This window comes from Oncorhynchus nerka, linkage group LG3 (assembly GCF_034236695.1).
Source record: "Oncorhynchus nerka isolate Pitt River linkage group LG3, Oner_Uvic_2.0, whole genome shotgun sequence".
Taxonomy (NCBI): Eukaryota; Metazoa; Chordata; class Actinopteri; order Salmoniformes; family Salmonidae; genus Oncorhynchus; species Oncorhynchus nerka.
Window position 1 is genome coordinate 53,499,199 of NC_088398.1, and position 14,863 is coordinate 53,514,061.

Genomic DNA, 14,863 nt, shown 5'->3' on the forward strand with positions numbered 1-14,863 from the left:
TGGAACTTGTTCAGTTTGTCAGTTGTTGAATCTGTGAATTTACATATTTTTGTACCTTTATTTATTTAGGCAAGTCAGTTAAGAACAAATTCTTTTCAAAGACGGCCTACGAACAGTGGGTTAACTGCCTGTTCAGGGGCAGAACGACAGATTTGTACCTTGTTAGCTTGGGTATTTGAACTTGCAACCTTCTGGTTGCTAGTCCAACGCTCTAACCACTAGGCTACCCTTTCGCCCCAAATACAAATATTTACATGTTAAGTATGCGGAAAATAAACAGTTGACAGTGACAGGATGTTTTTTTGCCCACCCATGCTCTGGCGGAGTTTGTAAGTAACTAAACAAAAGAGCTCAGCTGCAATCGGTATGTAGGAGCTCACAGGACATAGGTTGAACATACTGGAACAAAGGTTGGACACACAAAATCCCAAGCTCTCCCTATCTTTGGCTCTGATTTTATGCTACATGGTATTCTTCAGTTTATTGGCTCAGTTTCAAATAATCTATAAGTAAACGAATACGTCGCTATTGCATTATAATGAAAATTAAGAGATTGACAACAATATAAATCGAGAATGAGAAAGGCCATCGAGAACATGTCTTGGAAATGTTTGAGTTTTTATTTTTCGCAAAGTCCTTATTCAAAAGGTGCAAAACTGTACATATGGCTGGGCACAGAAAATCAACAAATTGCAACAATGACTTCTTGGCATAGGTGTGACAGTTTACACACAATACGAAGTGCTTTGGGATAAGACAAAGGTTGTCATTATGAAAGTTTATGTAAAGTCTTCAACCATTTGCTAGAACTGAGGCCATGTAATGAAGAAACAATAGTGAAAGGAGACAAAGAAAATGATCAACAGAAAAATAACGGAACATCTAAAACAGCAGTAAAGCAGTATTCCAACACTGATGCAGTTAGTTTTGCATGTTGCAGAAATGTAATGGTAACATTAAAATGGAGATATTGTTCTGTCAGTCAGCAGTCATTCCAGACTGCCCTAATTTGGAAGTAGCCCATTTAGAATACCAAACAATGTATTAGTTCATTAACCCCCATATGGACCATGTTTTTTTTAAATACTTCCTGCCATGATTCAGCACAGGAAATGTAAACGACCATTTTAATCTATACATTTCATTTTTCATACAAGACAAATGTAAACAGTTCTTTTAAATGTGGCAACTCTAGAGCACAAAACCCTCCAACTGCAATGCAAACAAGCTAGTTCCCTTTGTTTTCACTATCCCTGAGAACCTTATTCAATAATGAAAGGACCCAAACTCCTGAATAATGCAAGTTCAGCTACAGATAGGCCTTTAAATATTTATAGCGGCCTAAGCAGGGGAGTTGAAAACACAGCATTAAAGTTGCCACGAAGGTAATGGTAATGGCTCCAGTATTGATGATAGTGCCGAGTGTTAAGGGGGTCCGTCGCCTTTCTTACTTATCTTTCTCATCTCTGCGCTATTGTGAAATCTGAAGTCATCCAGTTGGATGTGCTGGGACATAAGGGATAACATTTCCCAGACCAGGGCACAGAGACAGTCATACAGAGGCAATCTGCTCGTGGATCATGGAATTTTATCCTACGAGGTGCAGCTTCTGCTGGTTCGGTTCTAACTGATAATGAATTGCCCCCACCTGCTGTCCCAGGTCTAAATCAGTCCCAAGAATGGAAAAAACGCTTCTAGAGTATATTCATATTCCCATATGCCTACTGATATTGAGTTGAATGGTTCTGACTGCTACCCAGACAAAAGGTAGAAGGGATGGACTGGGACAGTGTCTTGTTCCTGAAAACATTAAGGATGGAGAAAAAAAAGTAATGTTCAATAGGAGACGGCACATTAACGACCATATTTGGTCCATAGCTTTTCTAAAGCCTTTGTTTTTGATGGAATACACTAGAGTAATGCAGGACTATTGTAAAGCGGTAATACTATGCATATCACTACAACAGGAGACTTCTGGAAATGAAATGTACAGTAACAATAATTCAAATTTATTTTTGGCACTTTATGTTCCTGTCAGATTTGATTTACTTGTGTTGCCAAGTCAACCATGGGACATGGCGGGATGGAAGCACCAGGCCTCAAAGCACCACTACAAGAGCTTTGCTATGTTTAAGAGCCTATAATCATTCACAACTATCCTTCTGACTCAGAGATGAGTGATTAACTTCCGTACATATATTTAAGGCCACAGTTTTCAGTTAATAGATCATTGTCCTCCTGAAACAAAACAAGACTTAACATGACAGGCAGGTCTGTACAAAAATATTGAAACCGTAATATTGGAAGATCGTATTCCTCTTCAGGGCAACAAACCGAGGTGGATAGGACAGTAGTGTAGTGATCCTTGTAGCTGGCTGTAGGTGGCACATGCAACACAACCACAGCTCAGCTAGCCCACAAAATCACAGATTATCAGGAGTGGGAAGGGAGAGTCTGGTATTGCATAGATACAGTAAGGCAGTGTTTCCCAAACTCGGTCCTTGGGACCCCAAAGTGCACTTAGTTTTCTGCACTAAACTACACAGCTGATTCAAAAGCGCAAAGCCTGATTGGTTGATTATTTGAATCAGCTGTGTAGTGCTAGGGCAAATAAACAAAAATGTGCACACCTTGGAGTCCCGAGGACTGAGTTTGGGATACCCTGCAGTAAGGTGTAGCTTTCCACAAATGCAGTCACAGTATTTGGGCAAAACTTTCCTGCTGATTTCTTTCTGGTTCTGTTTTTGATTTTATCATTCCATCAAAATATTTTTAAAAAGAAAGTGGCCACTGGCATTACAAACATGTTCGATAAAAAATAGCTGTGTTCTGGGAGAGGCTATATGGACACGCCTGGTGCCCAAAATGTATGACATGTGGTGCAACGAGAGTTGTCGACGAATGAATTCAGTTCAGTCAGTCCAGTCAGTCGTACTAGTGAGCCCTCCCCAGCTAACTAGTTTATGCTTGCGTCTAGAAACTTCAACGAGAATTTGAAACTTGTCCCACGAATTTCAGACTTGGGAGAGTTCAGAATCACGGTTTTTATCAAAGTAATTCTTTGTTTTTAAATCGGGGTAACAATGTAGATAATGCCGTAATTGTACATTTTCTGTGAACATCACTACAATAAATGTGCAACCGATATCAGAACAAGATGACAGCTATCTAGTTATTTCCCTCTCCTGACTGTAGGACCGAGGTGCTCAGGCATGATTCAGAAATTAGGGAGAGACATTTAAATTAGAGAATGGATTCACTTTTTCAATGCTACTTAACTATATTATTCTGATCACGTTTCGCATTTATTAACTACAAAAATATGTTTTAATTTTACTTCTGGTGCCACTCTGCACACACAGCTTGTTAGCTAGCTCTGGTCTAGCTCTCAAACTCTAGACGGCATTGTGTAATGGAACTGAGTGTAATGATCAAGGGCTAGCTCTGGTCCAACGTTAGTTAAGCCAACTCTAAAGTTCAAAGACTTTCAGAGATCCTTCATAGAAGCCACTCCTCCGTAGGTATGATGCTGTGGCCTACTTCAGATAATGCATGTCATAACAAAATGCCCAGCGCACTCACCTGCAAAAATTCAGTCGCATGTCACTCTACACTACATCCAAAGCATGTACATGGCTTGCCTGCACCATACTGCTTTATCCATTGGTGAAGTAACTTAATGTTGAGCTAAATGTTTTTTTAAAAACACGATATAAACCACTACTTTTTTGGGGTTCAAAACTGTTCAGAACTTTCTTTTGCTGGTCGGAACAATGGAATAAAATGAAAAAAAACATGTCTGTTCAGACCTAAATTATTTTGGTTCCAGTCTCTGCTACCAATATTATATATTTTTTGTGTAGGCTGCCATCCTACTCAAGTGGGATGGAACAAATTGGCTACATTAGCTGATACAGCTGCCGGTGAAGCAAATGCTGCTCAGTGGGAAGCACCGACAACATCGTTGCACTGGTCATTCACACAGGCTTGTCATTACGTTAGCTAAATAGGCATGTCATGGTAACATACAGATGGTGACCAATACTACAAGTTATTTCTCCCTCGCCCATCGAATTACACATCACTTTCTGTAAAAAAAAGAAATAACTAGCGCCATGCTGTTTCCCACATGAACTAGCTAGCTGGGAAGGGCTCATCAGGACGACTGACTGAACAGAATCCATGCGTCTACCAGCTGCGCAACATGTCATCAATTTAGGTACCCGGCGTATTCATATAGCATCTCCCCTGAAACTGAGGTTCTCAAGTCTCCGCCCCGTGATTTCACGTCAAAACGACATCACGTGATGTCAGTGCTAAGAGGCCCCTGCCACGGTCACAGTGCAACGACAGGCTCCTCCCCCTCTCCACGCCCTGCCTTAAAGCTCCTCTTTCCTCTTGCCCTGGTCCCGCCCCCGCAGGCTGCGCATGAAACCTATAAATCCTGCCTCCTAGGGAGAGGAAGAGAGAAGAGGCCTGTGGTAAATACAGTACATAGTGAAAGATCATCTTCAATGGTAACAAGGATACAGTGCATAAATGAACATTCACTCTTAATAGGGCACTAAGACTAAAGATCAGTGTCGCTTACCCCTCGGTCTCCGTTGTATTTTTCTGCAAACTTGCCGTAGTTGTAGTAGTTGAAGGTGGGGTAGCCTTCCACACTCTCCTGCTTGCACAGCTCCTGGTTCTGTCCTTTAGTGCAGTCCACGGCAACATAAGCTATCTGGGGTATGAACCAGATAGAAGCTTAGCTTCAACATGATAATGGTCATATACAGAAAGCAATATGTAACAGCAACCACAACTTCCAAAATGGTCAGGTACATAAGAACCAAATGTGTGCATGAATACTTTGCAGAATACTGTAAAGTTATGCACGACAAGTAGACATTTCAAGTATATGCTTTCAACAAGGATACTTTGGCACTGAGCTGTTCTGCAGCCACATTGATTCCCTCCACATTCCCAAACTGAGCCTGCCAGGTTCCCAGTTAGATGAACCTCACCTGCTCAGTTGCCCCTATCCCTCGCATTGATTTTGAGCTAGCTGTGGTGTAAGTTTGTAGTGGCTGTTTAAAGCTGGAATCCATAGTGGTGAAACTGCCTTGTCTGTTCGGAACTAAAACAAATAAAGTTATTTACATTTACATTTAAGTCATTTAGCAGACGCTCTTATCCAGAGCGAAGTTATGCAGTTGTTATCACAGCACAGTTATTAAAATATCTGAACATACGTTAATATTCGATTACTTGGGAGAGTATTCATTTGAGAAAAAAAAATAAAAAAGTTGTCACGCATACTCCTGCTTCCTCCCTCCGGCACTCGACGTCACCGGTCTACTAACCACTGGTCCTGGCAACCCAAATTAAGCACACCTGGACTTCACCTTGATTACTCTCCCTTTATTTGGTTCTCAGTAGTATTAGTCATTGTTTTCTCTCACGTTCAGAACGCTTCATGTTTGTTCATCTGTATTGGTTCATTATTAAACTCCCCTTCTCAAATCAAATGTTATTAGTCACATGCGCCGAATACAACAGGTGTAGACCTTACCGTGAAATTATTACTTCTGCACCTGCTTCCCGGCATATATGTTCCAGGCTTTATCTAAAATTTTATGAAATGATCTGTGACAAAGATTATTTGAATGTAATGGTCTATCATTAAAACAGTTATGACAGTTTGAGTGCACACTATAGAAAAGATGCACTAGTAGCCTAGACACATTTCACACACGTAGCTTGTTATTGTCGGTCAGAGTCACTAGTCAGAGGCTCCATGTGTAAGTAAAGTGGGAGAATTCTAATCAATGCACAATGGAATTAAAATGACAGAATTAAGCTTGCTAAATGAGTTTGCAATTCAGTTTGGGTAGTTTCTCCCTCTCTGGCTGTCTAAACTTACATGCGACTTCTGATATCAGAATACGAAAAGACAGGTCTAAAAACTTACTAAAGTCCGGTTGTGGTCGGATTGTGTTCAGATCTGGCTGACCAGCATTGTGCGTGGATTTCTCCTCAGTCTGGACTAGAGCTGTTGCAGTGACGCATTACAGCCACACCGGCAGTCGCGACCGCAGCCAAATTCCCTGTCACGGTAATATCACTGTTGTTCACATTTTGGACGGTATGACAAAATGTAATGTTTTAACATTTGCTTTATGAGTAGTGTGACCCTACGGTGGCAACGCATACATTAAGTGCTGCATCGACCATGCAGTCTAAACGCAAGTGTCTTGTGGTTGAGCAACAACTAATGCACTCCTTAAGCCTGGGTAGGTCTATGTGGAAAGTGGCAGGGAGAGAGACTCCTCAAGTAGCGGAGTGAACTGTAAAAATGGAGGGTACACACTGCATATCATTTAAAGCAAACATTCAAATACCATTAAAAGGTCAAGTAAAAACCCAAACCAGTTTGTGCATCAATACCGGTATATAGTAAAATAAGGTATACTGCCCAGCCCTACCTGGTAATCAGTGTTGAATTTGAATAATCTGAATGAGGACAAATGGTGATGAGAGTTAGAGATCCCGTTCTGAAATGACACAGGGCCGCCCTGGACCCAAAATGCATAAATATTGGGTCCAGGACAAAAATCGGTCCGATCCGAGCGCGGGAAGCAGCAGAAAAGCAATTTTTGGTACTATTTTATCAAACCCAGAGCCATTACAAAAAAGGGAGAGAGAGAAGGGCACAGAGCGAGCAGCTGTAGGCTATTAGAGTAGAGGCCGTGCCGTGTGTGTAAGAATGTGTGAGTAATAAAAGCTTCCACATGCATGGGAGCATAGGCTTGTCAATAAGGTTAGGGGAAGCTAAGCTCTCCCTAAAGTGCATTTAATTACATTTCCAAAATGATAGCCTAATTAGCCTACTCCGGTCTATACAGAAATAAAATAATTCAAAATAGGCTACTACACCAGAACGCATGGTTTGGCCACACATGAACATTAGCTTCTTTAAAATAAAATAAAAGCTGTTGACTACAGTTTATGGCCCATAGACTACTTTCAGGGTGAGGAACCATCTAACATTACATTTTCCTTAAAGAAAAAACTACTACTACACTCCTATCAAGCTAGACCACATCCCCATCAGGCTAGACCATAAAGCAATCACTCCTACTTGAAACCAGACAAGAGATTTGAGTCTTGGCTGTCGCAGCCAGAAAGAAACAGGACAGTCGTAAATACCATCTCTGATACAGTGCACCCCTTCCCTTCCGCTGGTCTTTTTTGATAGATCAAATGGCACCCTATTCCCTATGCAGTCCACTACTTTTGGCCAAAAGTGGTGCACTACACAGGGAATAGTGGTGCCATTTGGGACATAGACAGCCTCTCAAAGAAAACGCAGCACATTGCGCTTGTCACCACTAAGTAATCACCAGCCGTCTGAGGACCAATATGTTGAACATTAGTTTAGCTGAGGCTGAACTAATTTGACAAGTTGCAATCATTTTGACTTGTAATAGGTAGGACAGTTTTTGCAAAAAGGATGATCAATGTTTCCACAAATTGACTGGAGTCCATCTGTGGTAAAGTCAATTGATTGGACATGATTTGGAAGGAATTGTCCGTAGAGCTCCGAGACAGGATTGTGTCGAAGGCACAGAGCTGGGGAAGTGTAACAAAAAATGACTGCAGCATTGAAGGTCCAAGAACACAGCGGCCTTCATTCTTAAATGGAAGTTTAGAACCACCAAGACTCTTCCTAGAGGTGGCCGCCTGGCCAAACTGAGCAATTGGGGGAGAAGGGCCATGGTCTGGGAGGTGAACAAGAACCCGATGGTCACTGACAAAGCTCCAGAGATCCTCTGTGGAGATGGGAGAAGCTTCCAGAAGGACAACCATCACTGCAGCACTCCACCCATCAGGCCTTTATGGTATAGTGGCCAGACGGAAGCCAATCCTCAGCAAAAGTCACATGACAGCCAACTTGGAGTTTGCCAAAAGGCACCTAAAGACTGACCATGAGAAACAAGATTATCTGGTTTGATGGAACCAAGATTGAACTCTGCCTGAACGCCAAGCATCACATCTGGAGAAAACCTGGCACCATCCCTACGAGAAAGCATCTTGGTGGCAGCATCGTGGTGTAAATATGCTTTTCAGTGGCAGGGAGACGAGTCAGGATAGAGGAAAAGATGAACAAAGCAAAGTACAGAGCCATCCTTGATGAAAACCTGCTCCGGAGTGCTCACAACCTCAGACTGGGGCGAAGGTTCACCTTCCAACAGGACAAGGATCCTAAGCACAAAGCCTAGACGACGCAGGAGTGGCTTCGGGACTAGTCTCTGCATGTCCTTGAGTGGCCCAGCCAGAGCCCGGACTTGAACGAAGATCTCTGGAGAGACCTGAAAATAGCTGTGTGACGCTCCCCATCCAACCCGAGACGATCTGCAAAGAATGAGAAACTCTAAATTCACTACTTTATCATCCAAAAATGCATCTCAACTGCGCTGTTTAGCAGCTCACGTCAGAGGGATGGGGGGCCTTTTCATTAAGAGCGATGTCTACCGTGGATCGCTAATATAATGATTATCAAATATTTGTCACGTGCGTGATGTTGACAGCAAAGGAACTTTAAGCTCTCAACCGGTTCCACAACAGCCCCGTCAATGAGAATGGGGGCGTGCTCGGTCCTCCTTTTCCTGTAGTCCACAATCTCCTTTGTCGTGATCACGTTGAGGGGGAGGTTGTCCTTGAACCACATGGTCAGGTTTCTGACCTCCCTATAGGCTCTCTCATCGTTGGTGATCAGGCTTACCACTTGTGTCATTAGCAAACTTGGTGTTGGGAGTCGTGCAGTCATGAGTGAACAGGGAGTACAGGAGGGGGACTGGGCACACACCCAAGGACCCATGCATGATCAGAGTACACGTCATGGTAATCAGTCTGGCCCCGCCTTGCAAATGTTGACCTGTTTAATGGTCTTACATTGGCTGCAGAGAGCGTGATCACAGTCATCCGGAATAGCTGATCCTCTCATGCACATTTCAGAGTTACTTGCCTTGAAGTGAGCGAATAAGTAGTTTAGCTCGTCTGTTAGACTCGTATCACTGGGCAGCTTTCGGCTGTGCTTCCCTTTGTAATCTGTAATGGTTTGCAAGCCCTGCCACATCCGACGAGCATCAGAGGCAGTGTAGTACTTTTCAATCTTAGTCCTGTAGTGACACTTTGCCTGTTTGATGGTTCGTCTGAGGGCGTAGCGGGATTTCTTACAAGCTTCCGGGTTAGAAGCAGCAGCTCTAGCCTTTAGCTCAGTGCAGATGTTGCCTGTAATAAATGTTTTTTGGTTGGGGTATGTACGTATAGTTACTGTGGTGATGACATCGATGAATTATTGATGAAGCCAATGACTGATATGGTGTACTCCTCAATGCCATCGGAAGAATGCCGGAACATATGCCAGTGTGCCAACAGCCCTGTAGCTTAACATCTGCTCTTTTTAATTGACCGAGTCACTGGTGCTTCCTGCTTTAATTTTTGCTTGTAAGGAGAATATAAGTATGGTCAGATTTTCCAAATGGAGGGCGAGCTTTGTATGAGTCTCTGTGTGTAGAGTAAAGGTGGTCCAGAGTTTTTTTCCCCCTCTGGTTGCACATTTAACATGCTAATAGGAATTTGGTAAAACGGATTCAAGTTTCCCTGCATTAAAGTCCCCGGCCACTTGGAGCACCACCTCTGGATGAGCGTTTTCCTGTTTGATTATGGCGGTATACAGCTCATTGAGTGCAGTTTTAGTGCCAGCATTGGTCTGTGGTGGTATTTAGACAGCTACGAAAAATAGATGTAAACTCTAGGTAGATAGTGTGGTCTACAGTTTATCATGAGATTCAAGGTTTTGCCCGCCTGAGGTAATCTTAGATATTGTGCACCAGCTGTTGTTTACATGTATGCACAGGCCCCCGCTCCGTGTCATCCAAGAGGCTGCGGTTCTATCCTGTATAACCCACCAGCTGTATGTTCTTAATGTCGTCGTTCAGCCACGACTCGGTGAAACACAAGATATTACAGTTATTGTCCCATTGGTAGGATATGTGCTTTCAGTTCGCCCCATTTATTTTCCAGCGATTGAACGTTAGCTAGCAGGGCAGAAGGCAAAGGCAAATTAGCCACTCGTCACCTGATTCTCACAAGGCACCCTGATCTTTATCCTCGAAATCAGTTCTCAAGCGAATGACGGGGATCTGGGCCTGGTCAGGTGTCGGTAGTATCCCTCCCGTCCGAATCATTGAATAAAAACTCTTCGTCCAATTTGAGGCGAGTAATCGCAGTTCTGATGTCCAGAAGCTCTTCTCAGTCATAAGAGACAGTAGCAGCAACATTATGTACAAAACAAGTAATGAATGTGAAAAGAAATAGCATGGTTGGTTAAGAGCCAATAAGGCGGCAGCCATCCCCGCCGGTGCCATCATTCAACCATTATGATCACACTTCCTCAATTTAAAATGTGGACACCTATACATTTGGCAGCCAAGCACAATATCTAGACAACTAGAATAAAAACCTCCAGGCTTCTATCATAAATCTCAATTCAATAAAAAAGAAAATAATTTTAGGGGGCAGATACCAGGACGGATGGATCCCGTTGGAAACAGCCTCATCTTCTGTTAAATCTAGACGCTACTTTATCAAGCAGACAATAGCAGATGACCAACATCAATTTAGGGATATTGACTAATTGTCCCGCTGATGGCTCATCAGGTGTCGATGTGGGCTCTTAAAGTATTAAGATGATTGGATCATGTAAGTCAATACATGGCACAAGTGGGGGGGGGCTTCACTTTTGTTCTCCATTGCTCCTCAAGCAAAGGGGGGAGGCCGATGACATCATGGATCCCCATCAGACCAACTCCTTGAAGTTCAGTTGTGTCTCTTTGAAGAAGTAGTGTTTCCTACCTGTGCAGCTCAGTCATATTCAGTGTTCTTTTCATAGAAAAAAAATGCAGCTGGATCTTAAATATTGGTTAAATTCACTAGTAGACTAATACTCCTCCAATCGATGGAGATTCATTGGGCTGCTGACAAGTTCGAGGGGGATCAGTCAGGAACAGCTGCAGTGCCTTGCTAAAGGCAATTAATATCCAACATTAGCTGTTTGAGTCTACTTTCCAAGGAAATAGGAGTTTAATTATTGAAATTTGATTCTTGAAAATGCATTACTACCAGGTTAAAATGACTTTAGTTTTTTTTTGTTTCTTCTAGGCTATTGAACATGGGAATGTTTATTTAATACTACATATATTAGTAGGCTTTTAGATTAGGCTAGTACATTCGTCAAGTAATCCACCCAAACCGGGCTACAAGAAAGGCAACAAAAGGAGCGCATGCTTCCTGTGGCTTGTTAAAAATCACACAACTCAGATTGTTTATTGACAAAGATCTAGTATAGGCGGTTTTTAAACCAGCTTAAAAACAGCCAGCAGTGACGCACCAGCCAACGCACAGTCAAGAGTGGCCCACGAAGGAGTTTGCTTCTGTAGCATTCACTGTAAAATACACCGCTTTGCAGCAGTGCTGTGATGGGATAAGGTGCATGAGGAGTAGCTGGAGAGGTTAAGAGAAGGTACCCCTGTGTATGTTGCATTGGAGCACCTGCTTCCTCACCCAACCACAACACCAAGCAACCAACCAGCCATCCCTCCCTGGATACACAGCCTCAAATGCTTAGTGGCAGTAATGGTTACTACACCACACCCCGCCTGCAGACAGTCTGTTCTAAGTGTTTACTCCAAGTTGACACATAAGAGATCCTTCAGCCAAGCAGCGTTAGACACCCGCTCTGCTCTGGGCTTGTTATTGAGAGTCTGCGTGACAAAGTGCACAGAGAGTGACTTGTTTCAGCCCCACCCCGTGACTGGGATCTAGGCAATAAACAGAGCTAGTATATGGTGATTCATGTGCATCTAGAATAAAGACAAATTCTTGGACAAGGCGTGCGTTTAATGCCACGCGTATCCACAGCAGAGAGATTCACATTCTGGGCTGAGGGTGCAGATCTCATTCTGAACTAATATTTGCTTGATAACAATATGAACACCTATGTCCAGAATAAAGAGTTACCTTACAATCAGTGATTTAGTAAACCTCTGTTAAGAGATTTATTTCCATAATGTGAATAATGAAAGATAAGCAAGCCAAATACCAAAAGAACTTAGTCAGATTGAGTGACGCAACCATTATGCTTCATTTAACACTAAATTCTTATGGCAGTATTGAGTAGCTTGGATGAATAAGGTGCCCAGAGTAAACTGCCTGCTACTCAGTCCCAGTTGCTAATATATGCATATTAGTATATTTGGATAGAAAACACTGAAGTTTCTAAAACGGTTTGAATGATGTCTGAGTATAACAGAACTCATATGGCAGGCAAAAACCTGAAAAAAAAAATCCAACCAGGAAGTGGGAAATCTGAGGTTGGTCAATTTTCAACTCAGCCCCTATTGAAGATAGTGGGATGTTGGTCATGTTGCACTTCCTAAGGCTTCAACTAGATGTCAGTCTTCAGAACCTTGTTTGAGGCTTCTACTGTAAAGGAGGGGGGCTCATAAGGGCCCTTTGAGTCAGTGGTCTGGCAGAGTGCCAAAAGCTCATTCACAAGAGTGTTAGCTCGCGTTCCATTGCATTTCTAAAGGAATTCTCCAGTTGGAACATTATTGAAGATGTTAAAAACATCCTGAAGATTGATTCTATACATCGTTTGACTTGTTTCTACAAACTAACCGAATTCTGACATTGTCTGCTCCTAGTGAAAGCGCTTCGTGAGTTTTGGTTACCAAACACGCTAACAAAAGAAGCTATTTGGACATAAATGGACATTATCAAAACATTTGTGGAACTGGGATTCCTGGGAGTGCATTCTGATGATCATCAAAGTCAATATTAAAGTAATTTCTGACTTCTTTTGACTGCACAATATGGCGGATATTTTTTGGTTTGTTTGGTCCGAGCGCCGTACTCAGATTATTGCATGGTTTGTTTTTTCCTGTAAAGCTTTTTTGAAATCTGACACAGCGGTTGCATTAACCGCTCTAGGGTATGTGGGACGCTAGCGTCCCATCTGGCCAAAATCCGGTGAGATTGCAGAGCGCCAAATTCAAATACAGAAATGCTCAATATAAAAATTCCAAAAACGCAACATATATTTTACATAGGTTTAAAGATTAACAAGAAGTTAATCCAACCAGTGTCAGATTTATAAAATGCTTTTTGGCGAAACCATACCTAGCCCAGAACATAGCTGGTTACCGTTTGTAATAATTTGTCAACTGGGCTAAGCAGAAGTGTTACAAAACTCAGAGATAAAATGAATCCTTACCTTTGATGATCTTCATATGGTGGCACTCAGACATTAGTTTACTCAATAAATGTTCATTTTGTTAATAAAGTCTCTTTAGATCCAAAAACCTCAGTTTTGTTCACACGTTTTCAGTAATCCACAGGCTCAAACGCAGTCAAAACAGGCAGACAATTTAAAAAATAAATAAAATAAAATAGTATCCGTAAAGTTCATAGAAACATGTCAAACGATGTTTATATTCAACCCTCAGGTTGTTTTTAGCCTAAATGACCTATAATATTTCAACAGGACAATAACGTCGTCAATATAAAAAGGTAAACAAGAAATGCACTCGCGGGATTGCGCATAAAAAAAGCTCTGTGACACGTAAGGGTCCACCCATTCAGACTGGTCTTACTCACACATTTATAAGAATACAACCCCGAAACAATTTCTAAAAACTGTTGACATCTAGTGGAAGGCATAGGAACTGCAAATTGAGTTCTAAGTCAATGGATACTGTAATGGCATTGAATAGAAAACTCCAAAACCAACACAAAAAAAAAAAAAACCTGAGATCCATTCAGAAAGGTTTTCGCCTGTCACATCAGTTCTGTTATACACAGACACGATTTTAACAGTTTTGGAAACTTTAGTGTTTTCTATCCAAATCTACCAGTTATATGCATATCATATCTTCTGGCCCCAACTAGCAGGCGGTTTAATTTGGGCATGCTTTTCATCCAAAATTCCGAATGCTGCCCCCTACCCTAGAAAGGTTAAGGAGAAGTGTATCTAAGGTTCCATTCAAAACACCTGTATTTTCATTAACATTTATTATGAGTATTTCTGTAAATTGATGCGGCTCTCCGCAAAATGACCAGATGTTTTTGGAACTACTGAACATAAACGCACCAATGTATACTGAGATTTGATATAAATATGAACTTTATCGAACAAAACATACATTATTGTGTAAGTCCTATGAGGGTCATCTGATGATCAGCAAAGGATAGTGATTAATTTTCTGATTTTTGTGACAACTCTTTGGCTGGAAAAATGGCTGTGTTTTTCTGTGACTTGGCTCTGAACTAACAATCGTTTGTGGTGCTTTTGCTGAAAAGCCCATTTGAAATTGGACACTGGTGGGATGAACAAGAAGTGGATATTTAAAATGGTGTGCAATACTTGTATGTTTGAGGAATTTTAATTATGGGATTTCTGTTTTGAATTTGTAGTCCTGCACGGTCACTGGCTGTTGTCATATAGATCCCGTTAGCGGGATCTCAGCCCCAAGAAGTGTTAACTTCCGTTTTTGTGGTCAGTTAGTGTTATGATCATTAATGCTTACTGTGAGTACAGCAAAGCACCCTGCCCTGTTGTTCAGAGAGTTCACGTTACAGTGTGTGTGCACAGAGGTGAGTCAGATAGTGTCTTGCTAACAACTGGAAACAGTGACTGAGTTGACTGAGTCAGGGAATCAGAACGTATTAGACTTAAAGGAGGAGGGAGGCTGTCAGATGGATTGAGAGGATGGAGTCAGAGGTTAACTGAGGCTGGAGGTAGAGAGAGAGTACA

At 42.0% G+C, this 14,863-nt stretch overlaps 1 protein-coding gene across 2 annotated transcripts in view; it reads right to left on the minus strand.

Moving 5' to 3' along the window:
* Positions 1-599: 599 nt before the first annotated feature.
* Positions 600-14,863, minus strand: part of LOC115110778 (protein disulfide-isomerase A5-like) — a 59,202-nt gene continuing 44,938 nt past the window's right edge. Inside the window, exons 16-17 of one of the 2 annotated variants that reach the window (XM_029636678.2) lie at positions 4,592-4,726; positions 600-4,451 (exon numbers count right to left, since the gene is read on the minus strand). In XM_029636678.2, the coding sequence (XP_029492538.1) occupies positions 4,380-4,451; positions 4,592-4,726 (207 nt within the window). In that variant the 3' untranslated portion in view covers positions 600-4,379. The other variant, XM_029636683.2, reaches the window with a different exon arrangement.